We start from the raw sequence: 21,046 nt of genomic DNA, 5'->3' as shown, positions 1-21,046 counted from the left end.
TTGACTGAGGGGTGGGGGTTTCGATTGTCGTCTGGTGGAAATGGAACGCGTGAAAATGGAAACGTTATGCCAGTCAAACGTCACGTCTTCTGTCGCGTAGCAACCGGTACCGCCATTGCAAACGATGCCATTCGACGGAGTCATAAAGTGATCCAAATATTTGAGCAGTCAAGAACTTATGACCGTGGGCATACGGGGAAGGGGGCGGAGTGGCGATGGCTTGAGTGGCTGGCTGGTCGTAGTACTTTGTCGTCGAATTAGCTTATCAGTGTTCATCGTGATGCGCGAACGCGCGCGCGCCCATCTTGTGTGCAGCACTTCCCGGGGGCCTGCAGCCACCGTCCTCCACTCACCCTCTTCTCTTCGTGTCACTTCTCTCCACTCATGACACCTACCTAATGGGCAAATAATTACTCGCATCTCGGGCTCGGGTTTCGCATTGTCCCGCGAAACATATTGCCCGAAATGTGTAGCATTACGGCCGGCATTACCGTTGACGGCCTCGGTGGTACCTCGAGTACCACGGGAGAACATCTCGTTAACTGATGACGGTTGGCGTCAAAGCACCGCGTCACGGTAGGGCCAGCGGTAGGGCCGAGTGTCGGAGTGCAGACAACGGAACTTCTCGACTTAACGACCTTAACGTGGTGGCTCATTGATGCTGCGATGTGTGACGGAAGGGCTGTTGTTTAGCTACTAGTAGGGTTGACTGATGGTGGTAGCAATGCAATTAGCTGCTGGCTGCTCATAACCATGCTTGACAATGTTCTGGTGGTGCTGGTTGACGTGTTGTTTAACGAAGTTTGCTAGTGTCTGAGCTGTAACACTCAGGGATAAGCAGTTAAAATGATTGAAAATTATGGAATTGAATCAGCAAGAAACATTGTTTTATAACATTCATTTTATTCATATAGGATATCTGACCTCCTGGGTTAGATAAAAGGTTAAGAAAAGATCTAGGTTAAAGCGATCTGCTTGGCGCATAAAAATTCAATTCGCTTAAGATGTCATAAGCATCAACCATCCCGCACATCAGATTCTGAAGGAATAGTAGCTGGGATACCTTTTTCTTTGCACAAAGTGCACAGAGCTAACAGCAGACATCTGGTTCTATAAATAGGTACAATACTGTGCTATAAAGGAGGGAGCTTTGTACTAGAACCCGAAACCTTTTCTGCATTTTACAAATGCGTAAAATGGAGTTTTGAAACGAAGAGGGCCAAATCACGGAAGAACAAGAGTAACATATCTCGTTTTTAATCAGATTAGGTCCCGTAAAAGGTTTACAGATGCGTAACACAACACTTTTTTACATATATAATGACGGGCGAGCCGTATGTTTATTAACAATAACACAACACTTATTTTCTTATCTTATTAGCTTTAACAATTATTGAGCTTATCATCAAGTAAAAGTCCAAGGTCACGAACGAAGGCTGCTGCGTATTAGTCACCAAGAGAATAGTTGAATAATAAAGGATGTTTTTTACACGCGAATGAAATAGCGGTAACGATAGAGGATCTTTTAAGAAATCCATGCTCCTCTGTGTCAGTAATGTTTTCAACGCCTCACATAAAGTGCTCACGAATTAGCAGCTCAGATAGCTTACCGACGGCGCTTTGCATAAAGATTCCACAGTTGTTTAAGTTGTGAGTTCTAGTATTCTTCTTATGCACTGGGAAAATCCAGACCTTCTCCCGGGAAATCGGGAAAATTCTGCAACGCAGAATATCGTAATCCATATTCATGTTCAAAAGAAATGTTTATAATGAAATAACAAATTGGAACAGCATAACTTAAAGCTACAGTTAAAGTGGCTAGTACTAAATTGCATGGTGCTTAGGTACGGATTATTCCCTGGTCCCTGATGAGAACACCACATGCGTTAACTACCATGCTGTAGCATAAAATTGCACAACCCAACCATCATCAACTGCGGTAATTTTACGATGATCATCATCCACGGAAGGGAGTTTGTGAACATAAATTGGTGCAGAGAACATAAATTGAAGTGGGACCAAAATCACTCGCCAGCCAGCCAACCTGCCAGCCATCACTTGCAATACGCACCACACAATGTGCGTGCGGTTGTTGATTGTTTGGTTCACTTCGTTCGCTCGATTCATTCGTTTCGTGCTCTCGTCACACCAATCCACCAGCGGCCACCCATTCCCCGTGTGTTTCCCAGGCATTCCAGGCATTATTCTTTATTGTCCTTTTCTAGGTGCAAACGCGAAGCTAACACCCCTCCCCCTTCAGACCCGTCAGACCCGTGTGCCCGATCGATTATTATTCATTTGCAATTGCGCAGCGATGATTATAGATTGCGAAAAATCTAATTTCCATTTCAAAGGGAATTTTACCAGCTGACTTCATTAGGGTGGGGTGTCTGCTGCTGCTGCTGCTGTTGAATGTCTGTGTACTATCCTTTGGTATGTCTGCTGTTGTGGTATGCAAGTGCATAGCATAGCACTGACCAGATGTGTGTGAGAGCGAAAACGCCGGCACTCTTCATCACTAGTTTGTGTCCGGGACCGGGTGATGACGAGTGGACTCGCCAGTGTGGTGACTCTCGACCGGTTTGCATTCATGATGCACCAGGCACCAGGCTGGTTGATACAATCACATCAACAGCCGGTCGGTCGGTGGTGGTCCGGTATCGGTGGTTGAAAAACGAATTATTATGAAAATGCTTGCGCGTCCTAGAATTTTGCATGAAAGCTTAATAGCCTAGCAGCATTGATTACTTTTTGATTGATTGCAGCGTGCTGAAGTGTGCCGAAGGAAATGTTGTGTACGGGCATGGTCGCTGCGTCGAGTCTTATCGAGCGCAATTACGCAGCTTAACATGATTAGTTCTGCCGGTTCAGTAATAAAATATGGAGTGATTGCAAAACACCAGGAAGCACTTGATAGATATTTGATTTGTTATACTTGCGCCAATTTAATCGTCCCACAGTACAACATTATGAAATATTCACTTCTATTCGCAACTTCAATTTAATGCAATGGCATGACATTCAGCTTGGCGCATTCGATACACTTTGCATCTAAAATTGAATGCGTTTTTTTGCCAATTAGTTTCCCTCTTTATTGCCCACAAAATGGACACACAAACTGTTATAATGCTGTCAACGATAGTGCTTCGGTTCCGCCATTTTTTTTTTCAGAGAGCACTTCGATGCAATATCCTGTCGGCGCGCAATGTGTGGCCAAAACTGCACCACCTGGGGGCACCATTGGCCCATCAGCACCATCGTCAGGTGCTTCTGGAGGTTTGCTCTTCACGAGTCATCAAGGCGGTGAAACGATAATGCTTTGGAATGGAAATAAAATTTCAATTTCCCAACCGTGAGATATGACCGTATGTGTGACCGTATGCGATGGGTCAGGACGCCATAGGACCCTGGTCGCAGGTTAGGGTATGCTCTCTGCTACTGATTGGAGAGTTTATTGATAATCGAGAGCGTCGATTGCCCGGTGGACCAATCACTGGGCAACTACCATTGCTACTGCTACTCCTACTTATGGATTGTATGCCATTCATCGGCTCCGGTTCCGGTACCGGATGCTCTCTAGCCCTTGGCAGCATTTGTGTGTTGCAGTTGCAGTAGACCATCCCCAGAAGAGTATCGACCATCGGGGCCATCATCGGGCCACGATCACGATGGTCAGTCGTGTGCTGACCGTTTTTGTTGCTTGTCCGTTCGTTTCATGGTGCAGGGCGGAAGGTGCTTTCTCCTTCCTCCTTTATGCACGACCTTTTTACAAAACCTATCCAAATGTTTACCGTTACCGAGTTCCATTCGGTGGAAGGGGGTGTTCCGATACAGCATAACAGGAAAAGTCCCCTTTTTGCGTTGGATATGACTCGGACAACCCTCGGCATGCCCGGTTCCGTCCGTCCCTTTTCTCTCTTTGCCTTTCTCTCTCCATAACATCACTCCGTTTAGTGAGCAACGGATAGTGCGATGCTTGCACTACTTCCAAACCGTGCCTCTCGATGTGCAGATAAACATCGTTGGGCTAGAAAACAAAAGCAAAATAACTACGAAAACGTTTAGAGTCGCAATGGGTGGGGGAAGGAGGGTTGAAACATTTTTACAGAACAGCACAGCACGACTACACCACCGGTGCATCGACTCGGTTTGGGTTTTGCAGCAATTTACTATCCTCTCACCTGCGCTGGGCCATCAGTATTTTTACGGTGATGTTTGCAAAGCCTTTCGATGAAGACTTAATCAATAAATATATTGGATGTAGTGCTAGTGGTAGCGGTGGTGGTGTGGACGATGTTGTGGTTTTTTGTGACGTTTGCGACGAGTTTCTATACAAATTGTTTGGCGGCCGAGCAAGTCGTCCATTGTTGCAAATGTTTTTCGATATCCGTTCTGTGGAATTGTTTTATTTGTTTCCGTTCCTGCAAATGGATGACGAGGGATTCATTTTCAATTACTCGATATTTAGCCGCTGAGTGCATGTCCGCATAGTCAGTTAGGAAATTGATATTGTTGGCTAATGGGGAAGATCAATTGGGTGTACAATGGACATGACAATACATGGCAAAGGCATGAGTTTGGACTGATGAAGACAAAACTGTTCAATAGGCTAAAGGTGGATTTAAATAAATCAAGACCAGTTTTATCGGTTAAGCAGATAAATCGCGATCATATTGGGCTACTGATTTTCCCGATAAATTACGAATTTTCTATGTTCTCCAACTCGAAACAGTAATGAGTCTGCAACTCGCAAGTTTCCCATGTTGAGTTAAGTTGCACAGCAATCTCTCGAGCCAATTGGAACCCTGGGCTAGGATAAGGGAATCGTATGCAATGGGTTCACATTAGACGTTCCATTTTGATGATTAGGTTGAAGCTGGGCAAAAGTTCTCACAAACTCAACTTCTAGAATGCTATTGTAGACTTGCCGAAGTGCGTGTATGTTTGTGGTGACGCAACGATAATAACGATCATCGTTCTAGACTGTATCAGTATTCAACACAACTCTTGCATTGGAAACAACTCACCAGTTATTGGAATTTCCGATCATGATCGTCGTTCCATAAATGTTGCTCGAGACACTTCAATGGTTTCTTGAAGGCATCGTTTTGGCTAAGTTCATCATCGAAGCCAGAACATCGGGAACCGTAGTTGTTTTTAATCGCAGCATCTGCCTAATTCAACGTTACTACTATTATTTCCATTGCCAAGGCGCGTCTTCTAGTTCGCTAAAACTCCTGACTTTTACATGAATCATCCGATCGCGAGAATAGTATGTTCTCCGAGTACGAGTTCGGGAGCTAATCAGCTCCTGGTGCTTACTCATAAAATTCTACGTCTTTTCTTCCTGCGATAAGTTCTATAATTAACTTCAGTGATTGCACGGAGGTCTGGGTGGTTTATGGATGTAATGAAAAGAGCAAACATACAGCGATAGCCTAGAATGCATTTGATACTTTTTATTATTGGACTGTCCCTTAGTGTTGGCCTTGCAGTTTTGATTTTCTCTACTCTTGCAGAAAGTGTCGATCGTGACAGACGTACATCAAGTGTGCACCTCCAACAATGTGGTCAGCGATGAAGTATTGCTTGTGCATTGTGCTGCTGTGTCTTACTTTAGAAAATTTCTGGTTATCTTTTGCTTATTTACGGTTGTACCGTGCGTGGATTTTCGCCCCTAAATTTATTCAAGCTAATCGAGATTACACAATGGTGATAAGTAACGTCCTTGTAAAAAATAACAGCGAATATCTGGTAAGCCTTCGAATAAAAGGAACGGACTGGGAGGGCCGTACCACGCTCAATCTCACAAAAGCAGTACACTTGAAGCCGGATACGCAACAGATGATAGCCCTTAAAGTGAGATGCGAAATAATATAGATTAGGCGCATTTTTGATCAAATAGAGATTGTGAACGAATTTTACAGATTCCAAGCAACATAACTGACGGAGAATACTATATCACAATCGAAGGAAATAGAATTGATTCGTCATTTCGTCTTGAATATCTTAGCTCCCATTTGACTGGGTTGATACAACTCAATCAGCCCGTAATTATACCAGGAGATAAGCTGAAGTTTCGAGTGATCGTGGTCGATGGCGATCTGAAACCAGTTAAGTCACATGAAACAACAGTGTCCGTATACATACGAGATCCTCACAACCAAGTGATACGAGAATGGACCAATATCAGCCTCTATAGCGGAGTGTTTGAAGGTCAAATGGTAATCTCTAGCATACCGGTGCTGGGAACATACCTTATCGACGCCAGGGCAAACGGCAGGGGTGTGGCTTCGAATATATTTGAAGTGAGGGATGATGACCTGTACTCGGTAGATTTAAACATTGTTCCAACGGTCGAGCCACTCCTTGAGCATCAGGCGCTCAATCTAACTATAACAGTTGAAAATTATTTGGGAAAACCGGCCAAAGGAAATGTAACCGTTAGACTCTACCACAGTAATGATGTGATAGCGGTCCAAACATGGCATGTGAATGGTATCCGACAAGTCTATCTACCTTTCATGAAAAACGTGAACTTTATGTATTATCAGGAAGATCTGATGCTGAAAGTCAACTTTACCGAGCAATATACAGGTAATTGCAAAAAATGAACATAGTTAGTTTCATTTGTTGATTGTTATAATTGGAAAACTCACAAATGTTTCTGAATGATTTCAGGCCGTGTAACTACAAAAAATAAGCAGTTAATAGCATACTATTACAAGTACAATGTGGATATAAATAATCTTATATACCAACCAGGTTCCCCATTCAAGACAATACTGAGAATCACTCATAACAATGGTGAGATTGCAAAAAAAGTTACTCTGTGTATCGTAATTGAAGGGGCATTTAGACGAATATTGCATAAAAAAAATTACACAACTAATTTGAACGGTGAAATCTTGTTCACAATAGAAACGCGTGAATCAACGGAACTCTCGAGTATAATAGTGAGTTTGTTTAATGGTAACATAGTAAATACGGGAATAATACAATTAATATATGTCAATATCTATTTTTTCAAATAAATGTTTAGGTGTATGATGGGGAAGACACACTGTTAAAAACAAGGATTTCTGAGAGAGGAACTATGTATGGAACTGATGTGTATCTAGATATAAAGTTTCTAACACGGTATATACTCATCATAGCAAAATAAATCTATTGCAATTTAACTATTGGCTTATCGTTGCAGCGTCAAGTTTAATCGAATGTTGAGGTTGATGGTTACATGCTCGCACGGTATGGACATTCTCATGTATTTCGTCACTTCAAAAGGAAACATCGTTGATGTTGGTTTTTTTCGACCACACAAAAGTACCAGATACATTTTTGAAGTTATGGTGTCCAAGAAGCTTATTCCTCATTCCACAATAGTTTTTCTTACACATGCGAATGGTGGATTCAAGGCTAATAAAGTGGATGTAAAATTATACGAACTGGGTAACCCGGTAATATAATAGATGCAGAGACCATAAGGTGAGCGGATGAGCAGAATTTATTAAAACCAGTCAAATCAAATTGCAGATTAAGATTAAAATCGAAGAGAACATCAGTGAAGATGGTGTTGACCCCGGGGACGAAATCGAGCTATCGATCCGCGGCCGACCAGGAGCATTCATAGCTCTGGCAGCATATGATCAGCGATTCCTGCAGTACACTAATCACAGAATATATATACAGTACAGTTATCACGACATTTTTCTAAACAATATTTGGTATATGTTTAATTCATTTCATTCACATAAAAGTATGGACTATTATGTACTAGGTGTAAGTGTGATTGAATTGTTTTATAAATGACTACTAGAAAGATGTTGACGAAAATGTTCTTACAGGTAACAGAAGCTGGGTATTTCAAACGAACAACTACATTGTTCAACAAAGGCAAGTTAAATGTTTTAAAGGAACAAAGGGTTTCTCAATATTAATATGCTCTTCACTTTAGGATTGTTTGAGTTGGCAGCGCGTGGAATGGTTCCAGATTCCCCACGTTTTGGAATGCCCGAACCCTATAGGACCGACTTTTGGGATTCGTGGATGTGGCAGAATGTGACAATACCTTCTTCAGGAAAAATTCAGCATGTTCAGACGGTGTCTCATAAAGCCGCCACATGGTACATAACAGGGTTTTCCATTGACCCAGAATTTGGCCTGGGGATCGTCAAGAAACCGATCAAATTTTCTACCTTTAAAATCTTGTACATTATGGACCACTTGCCACACTCCATCAAACGAAGCGAGACGGTATCGTTGCATTTTACTGTCTTCAGCTCACTCGATGAAGCGTTTGAGGCTAGCGTGACGATGTTTAATACAAAGAATCAAGCACTATTTGTTGATCCTGCTACCGGAGGTGAGTAAGCTCGCATCGCTACAGTAGTTAGCCTAATGTTTTTACTTTCTTCTAGATTTGAATTTAGATGCAAACATAACGAAAACTATAACCGTTTACCCGAAATCTAATGCACCGGTGTCATTCCTAGTAAAAGCATTGAAGCTGGGTGAGTTGGAGATCCGGTTGAATGCATCGATCATGCAAGGCGTGATCTCGGATAACTTCAAAAAAATCATAAAAGTTCTTCCAGAAGACATAGTGCTTTTCAGAACGGAAAGTATACAATTTTATGGGGATAATTCTTCAAGTCAATCATTCTACATTTATCTGGATATTGACGAGAAGGCAGTGGATACATCCATTTTTACTGACTTTACTATTTATCGTAAGTTTTACTGACTTTACTACTTATCGTTCTAACTTTTGGTCAATCAATGGCAAAGGAAATTTTACATTTATGTATTTGCAGCAAACCAATATTTCCCACAAGATGTTTCAGAAAATTGTTCTGTGGTACTCAATTACGCCTATACTAAAGAAGTGATATTTTTAGATTCTGAATCTACGGAGAACATTACAATAAATTCAATGCCGAGTGACGTCAGGTCATTGTACGTCACCATCAACGGTTCCGTTTCCGGATTGATTCAAGTCAACTGGCAATACCGTCTAAATTTAATGGATTTCGAGCCTCGTTTCAACATACAGATAACTGAACAAACGACCTCCTCCGAGTGGCTGAAAGAGTTTAATATTTGTTGCAGCTTCATTGAACAGAATGGAGATGATCATTCAAATGGCATAGTTGTTGAAGTGAGCATACCAACAGGATACGCGATGGATGAGCACAATGTACTAGAGAGGGAAACTACTAATCCTATCGTTGTAAGCAATTCGTTTAAAGTTACAGTTTCGCACCCAACGCCGAATTAAGACATATTATGTTATAACTCTTCTTTAACCTACAGAATAACAAAATACAACACGATGGAACGACGATGTTAGTATATTTCAACAAGATGAATAATGAAACAACTTGCTTCAGTGTTTTCGCGTATAGAAGATATAGACTACCGCTAAGGCGTCCCTCGTATCGCATAGTGCAAGATGCCTTTCGTCCTGGTAAAGAAACTAAATTATAATGTTAATCGTGGATATACATATTTTGTTCTTTTTCCAATCCCTTTAGAGTTGAGTGCGATCAAGATGTTCGATTTCTATTAGTTGTGAATTAAGATGATTTTTGCTTCACTGCATAATATTGCTAAATATATTGTGAATTATTACTGCTTTGAAGAATGGAAGAAACCTCAGCACAACAGCATAATATCCAGATGTGATTACTCTGAAGGGGACAAAATAAACTTGCGAACAAACCAAGCACCTGGTCGAGTGGAACGAATGTACAAAAACGATTACAGTTTCCTTTTTCTATTTATTCCCGTGTGCAATGATTGCAACAAACCGGAGCAATCGATCTTCCATATCGATTGCAAACCCCCCGGTAGAGCGCATCTGATGCTACTGGTGGTGGTGGTGGTGATGCAGTAACATAGCAAGCGTGTATCCGATTCAGAACTATCGCCCATCAGCATAGAATGTTATGCTTGATCGATATGAAAATGGAGAAGACTGTCAAAAGGAAGCAAAATTCCAGCATCCACAGCACTCACGGTTGAATACGTAGCATTCAAGTCAACCCAACGGGAAACAGATTCTCCCCATATCCCCACCCCGGGCGTACGTTTGCTGCATGATGGAGTACAGAATTGGGTACAAGAAAATCACTTGGCAAAAAGGTGGTGAATCGAAAAAAACGAGAAGGAAAAAACGAAACGCCTCTGAGGTACCGCGGGGGGTTATGCTGCACGAGATTACACATCCCAGTGATATCCGGTAGCCAGCGACGTGGTTACAGCAAAGGCAGCAGCGGACCGAACGGAGCAATAATTGAGAGTGATGTTCGGATGAGGCTTGCCTGTCAGCGCCGTCAGGTATTCTCAGCGGCGTCACCAGCACCGCAGCGCCGGAAACATCGACGCACTAGTGTAATGCACTTGAGCGAAACGGTTTATGCTTTCCACGACGACGACGACAGCGAGGCCACGGAGCCACGGTTTTTTCCTCTTTTTTTCTTCTCGCGAGTGATTCGAAGCTGTCAATATGTGTCGTCCGATGTCCTGAAGGATGTACCCCAATACCGGAAAACCAGTCCATACGGGAGACCATGCACGTCCCGTGTGTGTGTGTGTCGAGAGTGGTGACAAGATGAGAGTCCCACTGAGGTCTGGTGTCATCGTGTCTGTCGTGGTGCCACACTGGTACAAGGCTGGCTGGCTGGTTGGCTGGTTGGCTGGGGCATTACTAGGAAGTGAAAGATCACAGCCAAGCAAGCACACGAACGGCGCATCATGGCGTTCCCGGTCCCCCAGTGGGATTGTCAGAGTGATTGGAAATACATTTTCCCCAGCCCGGTTCCTGCACGCACGCTGACGGGTGGCTGTCGTCGATTGCGCGACACTTTTCTGATGCTTTCAGAACCGCGCACTCGCTCTCTCTCGGTCTCTCTGTCTCTTGTTCTGCACGTACACTACACGTCGCGATTGCAAGCGGTACACTTCAGGCTCGAGCTTGAGGTTGACACGGGAAGCTAGCTGCTGCTGTAATAGGACATGATGACTGCGACGGTGGTGAATGTGTTCCACATTGCGGCTCCTCGTTCGCTCGGTGAGTTGCGACTAATGGGACACATCTTGTCGTCTTAGAAGACACCGCTGCACTCCTTATGTGTCACAAGACTCCAGCAGCGACTCCTGCTCCTTGCACGCCGAGCACGTCGTCGTAGTTTCTAATGAGCCGCATGCAGAATTCATTGTGCATCTAATTTCCTTGATCTTGGCAAGTGCTTTGAAGAAAGGATTAGCGCCGCTTCACGTGCATTCGATGAGCTTACAAGAATATGTTATTTCGTAACTAAATCAATTTGAATTGCTTGGGTTGTTTCATAATTTATTTCAGAACCTTACCTTTTTTCAGAAGAAGTTTCCGGAACTCGCTCAAATATTAAATTCATTCGTATTTTTTTCCATCTGCTCTCATTGTAACGTACAGTACAGGGAAATAAACGAGTTGAACACAGCGGTTTGCGAGTTGCTTGATTACATTCCGCTCGCTACGAGGCCTGTGCTCATTAGCTCGCCTAAACGGAAGGGATTATGCTGGTTGCCGTGCTGCTGCTGGATGCTTTGTTGCCATTCTCACTGTCCCTCGTCCCCCTAACTCGCTCGTTAAATATGTATTTCGACAAAAGTGTTTACATTCATTTGCCACGGCTGCTACCGTTACCTTCACCACCACCACCACCCGTCATCACTACCATCCCCTTGCGATACTGAAGGGCCCGTAAATCAGTCAACCAAAACGCAGAACGACGATGCTTGGGTACTGTAACAATCTCGGCAAGTTTGGGGAGGGTGGCGGGTTCCTTGTTCATTGCAGAAGGACCTTGTTTACACGATGTACACCGTGCCATGGCGTGTTAAAGAGAGAGAGAGTTTATTAAAACTCAGAAGCCTTGAAAGGGAAAAAGAATAATCACTGCAACCAAAATGGAGAGCAACGCATCACATCGTGCTGCTGTGCATTGCGAGGATCAAGCGATAAAATAAGCGAATGTCAATCGGACGAATTAAAACAATGATTTTAACAGTTAACCGTTGAGTGAGAGATCGCCCAATAATTGTGACCATCGTTCCGTTCCGCTCCGTTTCATCCCGCATATTCCCGCATATCCCGCGTTTCATCCCGCACTGCACCTGGTGAGCAGTAAATGGAAAAAAACATGCAGATAATTTAATTTGCACATTTGATGACGATTACGTGATCGATCGGAACGGTCGCCTTACTTGCGATGCATCGAGCCACAGTCAAGTGGTTAGCAGGAGGGGGAAGCGCTTGTGAAACGAATTTGCATCGTAATGATAAATGCGTTAATGAGTTTTTAAGATGAATCGATGAGTAATGGTCTCCGCGATCCGAACCTTAACCTCGCGAAAAACGATAAATAATATTTCCCGGAATTTCCCGACACTAGCATTGGGGTACACATTATCATTCCGATCGGTGCGATAATATACTCGAGTAATGCATGCGAGATAAATTAAATGTCAATTTTGCGATTTATGCGCCATTTAGTGGGCTATTTGCTTTCGTCTACACTTTGCATCACAATGTATGCTTTTGTGCAATTATTGTGCAAAAGATTGTAACGTTTTTTTGAAGTTTCACTCGCACTGATCCAAAATCGATTCCAGCTGCCGTTGTGTGGGAAGCGAATGTTCCAAGATCAGACACATCCCTCTTGAGCCACCATATTGCTCGTTAGCTTCGCTCGCATACCAAAAGCTGTTTCTTTCAACGACGCCCGCAGTGCCATATGTGATGTTGCGTGCGCTTGTAAGGACCTCCTGGACCTGGCAGATGATGCAGCAGGGCGCAAGCGAGGGAGTTGTTGAAGTGCCGGTCCCTAAGACTCCGGAAACCGGTAGCAAAAGGTTTGTGAGTAATTTGGTTTGCGCGACGTCGCGATGTAGCTCAGCTTCCTTTGCATATATACCGCTCTGAAGATGTTCAACACCACTCGTGCATTTCCTTTCTGTTTTTCTGTTCCTTCTGTTGTTTTTTCTTGTTTGGTGCCGTGTGTTTTTGTTGGCACAAAGTCAAAGTCTTACAAGTTTTTTTTGTAGCAGTTTCGTCGCCTCTTCGGTTTTTCTTTCAACAAGCAGCGCGTTGGCTCGGGATTTGATCACGAAATCCAATACCATTGCGGCATTTGACTAGACAGCATTGAAGAAGCTTTGAACATTACAGAATATAATGTTTGATTTCGTTGCCAGTAATAGCAGAAAACATGAACGAGATATTCGTGTGCATTTTGTTTAGTAGATTTATATCAACACAACATTCTTCGATAACATGGCAGCAAACAGTATCTTTTCATCAAGAACACAAGATCATTACGCGGCAAATACCTTCGGAGCCATAGAACTCCCAATAGTGCTGTGTGATGTTGTGGAGGTTATGGTTCTTATCGATCTGCCATGCCATAGTGAAGCTCAAGCATGTTGTTTTCCTTTTCCTTGAATAAAACTCCCCAAAAACCCCCACAGGGCGCACGCCATTTCCATCTCACCGATTTACTGACCGAAATTTGTTTTGGCAAATCGTATTGGCCAACACCCACCACCACCAGCAGCACCTGTTTCCAAACACCCCGTTCCACGTACCTATTCACGTCCCGAAGCGTCTTGACCTTAAACCCCAACCAACCGAGGCTCGCATGGAAATGAAAATAAACCTCCTTTACACTGGCCTTTGGAGGGCACCATCATCAGGATCGTTCGCCGGAACCTCGGGACCGTCATCAGGAGGTCGCTTTAGTCGCGTTGCAGAACACTTCTGGTTTTGGGTTGGCTTTTGTGTGAGTGCGTGTGTGTGTGGTACTCGGATGCGTTGCGACCTCCCGGGGTGGTGCGTTGTGCAAAAAGCCAACGACGTAAGATTACAATCTTATGCTGATGGGAGAAGATTTAACGCTCTCGCTCCTCCGGGGACGACAATCCGTGCGTGCCTCCGTGTCCGTGCAATAGGATGCGGTAAGCATGGTATTGCGGTTCCAGAGCCGTGGCCGTTCGGTCGAAACCACTGATGCTGATGCTGTGCCAGAGCAGCGAGCAGATCTTCATAAGCCCTCCCCAAGGGCCAAGGGCATAGCGAGCGAGCGAGCGAGCGAGCGGGCGTGCGTGCGAGCGAACCAACAACGAACCAAGCTTCATCCGCACGGCCCTCACGAACACCGGTCCCGGAGAATCCTTTTCATATTTTATGATGTTCGTAACATGTACGTATTACATCGCGCCCCGGCATTCGTTCGCACGTCCGGGCGTATGTGCTGGAGGGCTCCTCTGTAGTTCTTTGTACCGTTGCGCTTTGCGTCATGAAAGACAGCGGCCGGGTCGCGCGCGCGTTGTGTTGTTGTGCCGGAAGAAACGAAAGAACGGTGGTGCTGCCGCGAGGACCGAGGACTCACAACACAACCGAGACTGCCGGTTCCGTGTTTCTGATTCGGACCAGTCTGAGGTGGCGAGGCCACCTCTATTTGAGGTGGTGGCTAAAAGTTCGCCTGCACCATAAAGTGTCGCCAGGGGTTACGATAAGAGCATTTCGGAGACCTTCGCCTACCGCTGGCACTGGTGGTCTTCCGGCGCTTCCGCAATGCATCATATACTGTCTGCGGAAGGCGAACTTTAACCTCTTTAATCGATCGAAATGGAGAACGAAGCACTATACCACAGAAGCAAATCATCTGTTTTCTGTTAGTTCATGTTCAGAATTCCAATCAATATTAGTTGAATCGGGCAACCTGAGGTCAGTTTTGGTTACTTGAAAAGAAAGTTTCTGTAAATAATCGTCTTTAGTAATGTCGTTTCATCTCTAGTAATGTCAATCATTTATTCATCATTCCTTCATCTTAAAAAGAAGAAGCGAAACAAGAAAGCTCCGATCAAACACCTGTAACCTGGTATATTGGCGGAGGCTCCGCGTAAGTTTGCAGAGGAATGAAAATCCGAAATCTAGGACGGTTGGTTCGAAAGAGAAGCCCGTCGAGCTTTCAAACAAGACATCGATGACGTCACGGCTCACGACACGGTTCTACTGACCGATTTTCACCGGACAACGCAGAACTAGCATCTCACCCTCACCTCACAGAATCTCAGATTACGAGTTCCTCATGAACGGCACATGAGCTACCGCAGCTTTTCTCCGAACTCATTTCCACGGTCTCTCCGGCACTCCGGGTGATTAGTGAGTTCATTTCAGAAAATGAGTTCAACACCAACAGGACAGGCGCGTACTGTTCGTCGAAAGAAAAGGCCCTCAGTGCAATAGTTGGACGTTGTCTTGAATTTGAAGGGTAGCATTCCACGAAGGAACGCGTGTCCCTCGTCATCGGGATTGTGGGTTTTTGAGAAATAATCCTCACTTCGATCATTCTGCCAAGCTACGCGTACACTACACATCTGTGGCCGCTAGTGTGTAGCCAACCGGACCATGTCATATACCCATATGTCAAAATGTCAGGAACATATTATCTACATCCACGGCACGGACCGACGGCCCTCACTCCCGTCTGTCTGTCTCCCGTCAGTCCCTCTTGTGCTGACCGATAGCCAAAGCTTCTTCGGCACGCGAGTTATGCAGACGACGAGCGCGTGTAGGCCCCAGCCAGATCCAGAGTCGGACAGCAGTGGCAGCAGTTCGATCGGTTTATGCAGATAGTCATCATGAATATTTAATTCTCGACTGTGACAGTGAATTGATTGTTGACTTTATGCGTTTTTTATCGCTTCGATCCATCCACCGGACCCTCACGAAGACCCCCCCCCCCCTTTCTCTCCATCCCACTCACATCCCTTTGAGAGGCTTTCGTTTGCAGTCTAAAGCGCTATGCTGTACGTTTACTAACCGGGAAGCTTCGAACTGGCAGGCGGCAGCTAACCGTACGGACGAACATGGCGTCCTGCTGCTCTGCCTCCCAACCCTATGGGCCTTTTGATGAGAGGGAACACCGGAGTCGCTTGCCCAAATGCTCAATGCAAACGACCAGCTCGCTGCCACTGATGGCTGAATGATTTATTATTAAATAGATTATCTAAATGGCCAACCGGTTTCTGGTGGTGATGGTGTTTTGAAATACTACTCCGGCTCCCCTCCAGATGCTGGAATGTAGACCAGGAACAAGACTAGGGCCTACAGAAAGCTGCCAGAGTTTAGTCTATTCACAGCAATGTGTGTTAGAAGCACATTGGCCTGGAGATTGAGCTTATTGAGATTTTTTCATGGTTTAGAATGTTGCAGTTCTTGTAACCCCTTATCCAGATTATGAGAATCTAGGTCTATGATATTTTAGGTCAAGAAATAGTTAAAACAATCGAGAACTGACAGTTCGTTTGTTTTAAAAATTGAATGTAATTGCTCGATCAATTTTAGCATCTACAGTGTTGATGGACGTAGCAAATGTTTGATGATGATTCCAATTTTTTCCAATTTTTCGGTTGATTATCGTACATAGAAAACGGCAACAGGTTCAAAACAGCTTGAAGAACCGTTTAAGTGAATAGTGACCGACAGCTTTATCTCTAGAAATTCATGTAGGGCTATGGTACATTTTTCGTTAATATATTACAGTCTAAGCAAAGAGTAAGCGATTTTATAAGTAAAATATAATTATTCCAACAACGAATTAACGGTTTATACGTTCCTAAGCTTATTATTCCTTTCTCCAAAAGTAGTGCTCACTGATATGGATGCCATTATCAGGAACGCGAATGAAGATATGCAACCAGAACATTCTCGCTTCGCACCGATTCACCACCGACGGCTGTGGGCATCGATCAAGGTCACCAAACACCCACCACCCAGCGTGGCACAGCTGACGCAGTTTTTGGGGCACTCTGGCCCCCATTAGGACTCAACAGAGCACGTGTTGAGTAGCGCACTCAGTGAAAGCGGGTTCATCCGGCGATGGCGAGGGTTGTGTTGCTCGACACCGGGGCAGGTCCAGGATTCGTCGATTTCGTCGACATCGCTCTCCCTCTCGTTGGGTCCTTCTCCTTCCCCGGGTGGGGGATTTTATCCTCAACTCAAAACGAGAGAAATAATCGCCACCGAGAGAGCGAGAGAAGCGTAAACAGAGGCAATGGTGAGTTTGGAGATCCCGAGGAGAGCCAGGTGTTTTGTGTGTTGTCCTTCCCTCACGACAGCGAACATTGAAGGCGCGCATGTCCTTGCTCAACGCCAACAATCGGGCGTAGTTCCCGGTGCCACGGTGAAAAACTTTCCAATTTTGACAGCCGCCACCAGCGAGCTGCAAGGACGCAGAGCCGACCAGAGTGAGCAGAGATAGAGAGAGTGAGCGTGAGAAGCGTGATTGGTGAGAGCGCGAGCCCCAGGCCGTGAGCAGCTGGAGCAAACACCAAAAAGGCAAATGCGGGAGCGTAGAGCGTTTCCGGTCCGGTTTTGGGGCAAAGACGAACGCACTCTCGAGCCCATCGGTCCCGTCGGTTGGTCGGTCGGTCGGTCGGTGTTCGGTGGTGGCTCTTCGCTCGTATAACAGCAAACCCGTGGCCGTGAGTCAGTTCCAATTCTCGTCCTCAGCGAAATTCATCAAAACAACGTCAACGTCGTCGTCGTTGTCGTCGTCGCCGTCGTTGCCGCTGTTCTCGTTCTCGAGAGTGTTTCGAGGGTAGGTCAATGACGCGTTCGCGTTAGTTTCGTGGTTGGAGTTGGAGTGCGGCTACTGAAAACGTTACTAAAACGTGAGAAAGGGAACGAAAAAAAGGGCCACCAAGGGCCACACCATCGGCGTCGGTGTGTCATCGAACCGTGTCCAACAGCTTGCCCTTTAACGAGGAAGAAGAGTGGAAAATAGGATGCTGTGAAAACGGGAAAAGCTCAGCTGGAAACCGCTCCCCTCCGGTGTACCCAACGTCGCTCTCTCTCACGCGCGAATCTTCGCGAATGGAAAAAGACGGTGAAAGTGTGTGCGGTGTGCGGTGTGGAGGAAAGGGCAGAATCGACATCGAAATCCATAAAATCAACAGAAACTGAAAGTCCTGACCTCACCCCGGATTGCGCTGCTGACGTCGTCGTCGTCGTCGTCGTCGTCGTCGTCGTCGTCGTTTGCCAGTTCTCGGTTCTCCATCGCCAGCAACCGTTCCTCTCGCCACCACCAACAAAAAAGGGCGTGCGGCAAAACAGGATTTTTGTGCGTTCGTTAGTGTGTGTTTGTGTGTGTGCGCGTCTGTGTGCGAACACCGAACGTGACAGAATCGATTTTGTTCGACTTTCTTCCGAAAAGCTTTTCCACGGTGACGGGGGCACAAGGCCCCAAGGAGCGCCTGGGGCGTCCATCATCAAACCCACGGTGGAAAACGCGAACCAGCCAGCCGCCCGGTCACCCAATTAGAACACCCAAGGGGCGCGTGATGATGGTGGTGGTGGTGGTGCTGATGGGAGTGTCGATCGTATAAAAGTCAGTCTTTTGCTGCCTAGAAGTCCCTTGAGGGAGGGAGGTGGTGCGGAGGTTCCCTCACCGGCGCCGGTTGATGTTAGGGTGGCACGCACGCACGCACGCACGTGGCCCCCGATGGATCTATGGCAGTAGCTGTATGTGTGTGTGTACGCATTCGTGTGCCTGCGTGTGGCGGCTTTGGCGATGTGAAATGTGTTAATTAGTTTGACGGTAATGCTTTATTTATATTTATGATGCCGCCGCCATCGCCACCAGCGACCATCGTCGCCTACTCGTCGTCTCCATTCGTATTCGTGATCGACTCGACTCGTCACGGAAGGTCACGGATGGTGAGGTCCAATAGTAAGGTCCAATAGTAGTAGGCTGCGCGGCATTTGTGTCTGTGCCCCGGTGAGTGTGATGTTGTGTTTGTTTAGAGCACGGGAAAAAACCGGGAAAAAAGGGCGAGCAATAAAGTGTCCGCGGCGGCGGCGACGACGACTAGAACCTTCGCGCTTCGCCCCCCCTCCGATGGGAATAGGAATGTTCTGCCCGTGTGCCAAACGCCAGACGAATGAAAATTCATCGAGTTTAATTAAATGCTAATAGCCGGGCCAACCATCTTTGGCATCCTTTCGGGCCCAATTGTTGATCTTGCGGAAAATTGGAGAAAATGTACCACCCCTCGAGATACATTGTGGTGTGTGTGTGTGTGTGTGTGTTTTGACCTTTCCTTTCCAGAGAAAAGAATAAATTACTGGTGATAAATACACTCTCGGGATGGGCGCGTTTCGATGGTTGAAGATTTTTTCCTTTTTCCAATGTGTTCTTTTTATCCTTGTAGTTCACCCAAGATGGATGCGTTCCTTTCCCCCGAAACCTGATATTAGCCCCAAACCAAATGCAACAAAAAGGTGAATTCAAGTGTATTTGTGTGTGCGAAGTAAGTGGCAAGATGTGGTAATCAGCAAGCTGTGAACGAGCTGGAAAAGAAGAAAATTGCGCGGGATAAGCAGCCCCGACAAGTGGAGCCCTTTGGAGGCTTGGGTTCGGCTTTCGAGCGGTTCGGGGTGTTGTGTTGTTCATTGGTGCAATCGTTGGCCAATTTTATGTGGTGTGGGTTGTTGTAAAAGGAAAAGTGAAAAAGTGAAAAAAAGAAACGGATATACTACGCTCCCGGTCAAGTGGATCCATGTTCGTGTAGTGAGTGTTCCGACGGGCAGCAAAATCTCGTCCACTGAAAGAGAAAAAAACGAACGAGTCCGAGAGGAGGAAAAGCAACGAAACGAGGTCACCTCGAGGATCGCGCCTTCCGGAATAAACAGAGTCATCAAATTTTAAGGTTTTTATTATTAACTTTTCTCCCTCCATTTCTGCTTCACTCACACGCACCACTATCCTGCATCCCAACGCATCTTAACACACACCAGAGGCAATGAAGGAGTGGTGGAGGAGGAGGAAGATCCGGATCCGAAACCATTTTATGGCGCACCATCCCCTCGGAACACCTTCCGTCCAAAAGTCCAACGCATCCCAATGACCCTACGACGCCTTTCCTGCGCCAGCTCGAGGCTCGGAGGGGGCCGCGGGCGTACATTAGCCCATTTCGATTGGATTGGCTTCCGGTTTCCGGAAGCACAGCAATCCGCCGACGCCCTTTCCGCTCTCTTTTCGGAGCGCACGCTCAACGGGGCGGAGGTTCCCGTGAGGTTCGTGATTAATTTTTCATCCGATACCGAACCGCCGGGTCCGGTTTCCTTGTTTTGCTCGGATGATGATGATGATGGACCAGCATCACCAGCAGATGGACCCGGGGTGGGGGGGTTAGGGGTGGTGGACGCCTGGTCACCGGTGCCGATGGATTCTTCTTCATCCCGGATTCCGGAGAGTCTTTTACACCGACGTCAGACCGTCGTGCTCGATGGATTGGGATTAATTTTAATATTTAATGCAAGATATTTTCGATTTACTTTTACCTTCCTCCCGGGGGGTGGCCAGGGATCCCGTGGCATGGCAGGTGGGTGTGTCCTTTGTCAGTCTGTTCGGTTCGGTGACGAATTTCGGAACGGTCTGCGTTGCGATGACACGCCAAGTATTTGTCAACTGTTCTTGTAATCATGGTGTGGAAGATTGGAACAGCGCACGAAGATTGGAAGATGCGGGCTGGTATAAGTTTTCAAATTATGCATCGCGGGGTGACAAGTCGTGGGGTGAAACTTTCCCAAATACTCTATCAATAATGGCCAAATCAACGAACTGTGGCTATCAGATGGCCAGCAGGGGTGGTCTCGGTCATTACTGACAAGGTGGTAATGAAGTCACCAGAAGTTCTGAGCACTGAGAAGCCGCTAATTGACCAAACGAAAGATAATTGTTTTTTTATTGATCGAACATTGTAACAATACAAACGGGAGCACTGTAACGGTACTCAGCATTATGCGTCGCAGGCAATTCCATGAAGTGCCTTTTTTTATGGAATTAATTATTCCTCGAAGGACATGATCTTTCTCTCTTTCTCTCTCTCTCTTTCCTATCCCACAATTCCATGTAAATCGAAACTCGAAATATATTTATTGGGGAAGCTTTTCCAAGGAAAAGTCTTATCTTTTCCCACTAAACAAATCAAATCA

The 21,046-nt window shown here is 45.7% G+C and overlaps 4 protein-coding genes across 4 annotated transcripts in view; all 4 read left to right on the top strand.

The window, feature by feature from the left end:
• Positions 1 to 5,542: 5,542 nt before the first annotated feature.
• LOC125955501 (CD109 antigen-like) lies at positions 5,543 to 6,954 on the top strand. Its single transcript, XM_049686635.1, has 4 exons — positions 5,543 to 5,859; positions 5,928 to 6,597; positions 6,682 to 6,839; positions 6,922 to 6,954. The coding sequence occupies exons 1-4, from the start codon at positions 5,566 to 5,568 to the stop codon at positions 6,952 to 6,954; spliced, it is 1,155 nt and encodes a 384-aa protein (XP_049542592.1). The 5' UTR covers positions 5,543 to 5,565.
• Positions 6,823 to 7,946, top strand: LOC125957731 (uncharacterized). Its single transcript, XM_049690621.1, has 5 exons — positions 6,823 to 6,956; positions 7,043 to 7,140; positions 7,202 to 7,457; positions 7,534 to 7,779; positions 7,845 to 7,946. Exons 2-5 carry the CDS (start codon positions 7,097 to 7,099, stop codon positions 7,935 to 7,937), a joined length of 639 nt encoding a protein of 212 aa, XP_049546578.1. The 5' UTR covers positions 6,823 to 6,956; positions 7,043 to 7,096; the 3' UTR covers positions 7,938 to 7,946.
• Positions 7,947 to 8,247: 301 nt separating this feature from the next.
• Positions 8,248 to 9,676, top strand: LOC125957720 (uncharacterized). The gene is made up of 5 exons (XM_049690608.1): positions 8,248 to 8,362; positions 8,418 to 8,729; positions 8,814 to 9,229; positions 9,313 to 9,466; positions 9,534 to 9,676. Exons 1-5 carry the CDS (start codon positions 8,314 to 8,316, stop codon positions 9,566 to 9,568), a joined length of 966 nt encoding a protein of 321 aa, XP_049546565.1. The 5' UTR covers positions 8,248 to 8,313; the 3' UTR covers positions 9,569 to 9,676.
• Positions 9,677 to 17,536: 7,860 nt separating this feature from the next.
• LOC125957719 (zwei Ig domain protein zig-8) overlaps positions 17,537 to 21,046 on the top strand; it is a 205,896-nt gene continuing 202,386 nt past the window's right edge. Inside the window, exons 1-2 of the mRNA XM_049690603.1 lie at positions 17,537 to 17,648; positions 19,261 to 19,758. The gene's annotated coding sequence lies outside the window, so the exon portion shown is untranslated. The remainder of the gene's footprint in view (positions 17,649 to 19,260; positions 19,759 to 21,046) is intronic.

The sequence above is a fragment of the Anopheles darlingi genome, chromosome 3, assembly GCF_943734745.1.
Source record: "Anopheles darlingi chromosome 3, idAnoDarlMG_H_01, whole genome shotgun sequence".
In the NCBI taxonomy this organism is placed as follows: domain Eukaryota; kingdom Metazoa; phylum Arthropoda; class Insecta; order Diptera; family Culicidae; genus Anopheles; species Anopheles darlingi.
This window is presented reverse-complemented; position numbering and strand designations above follow the sequence as displayed.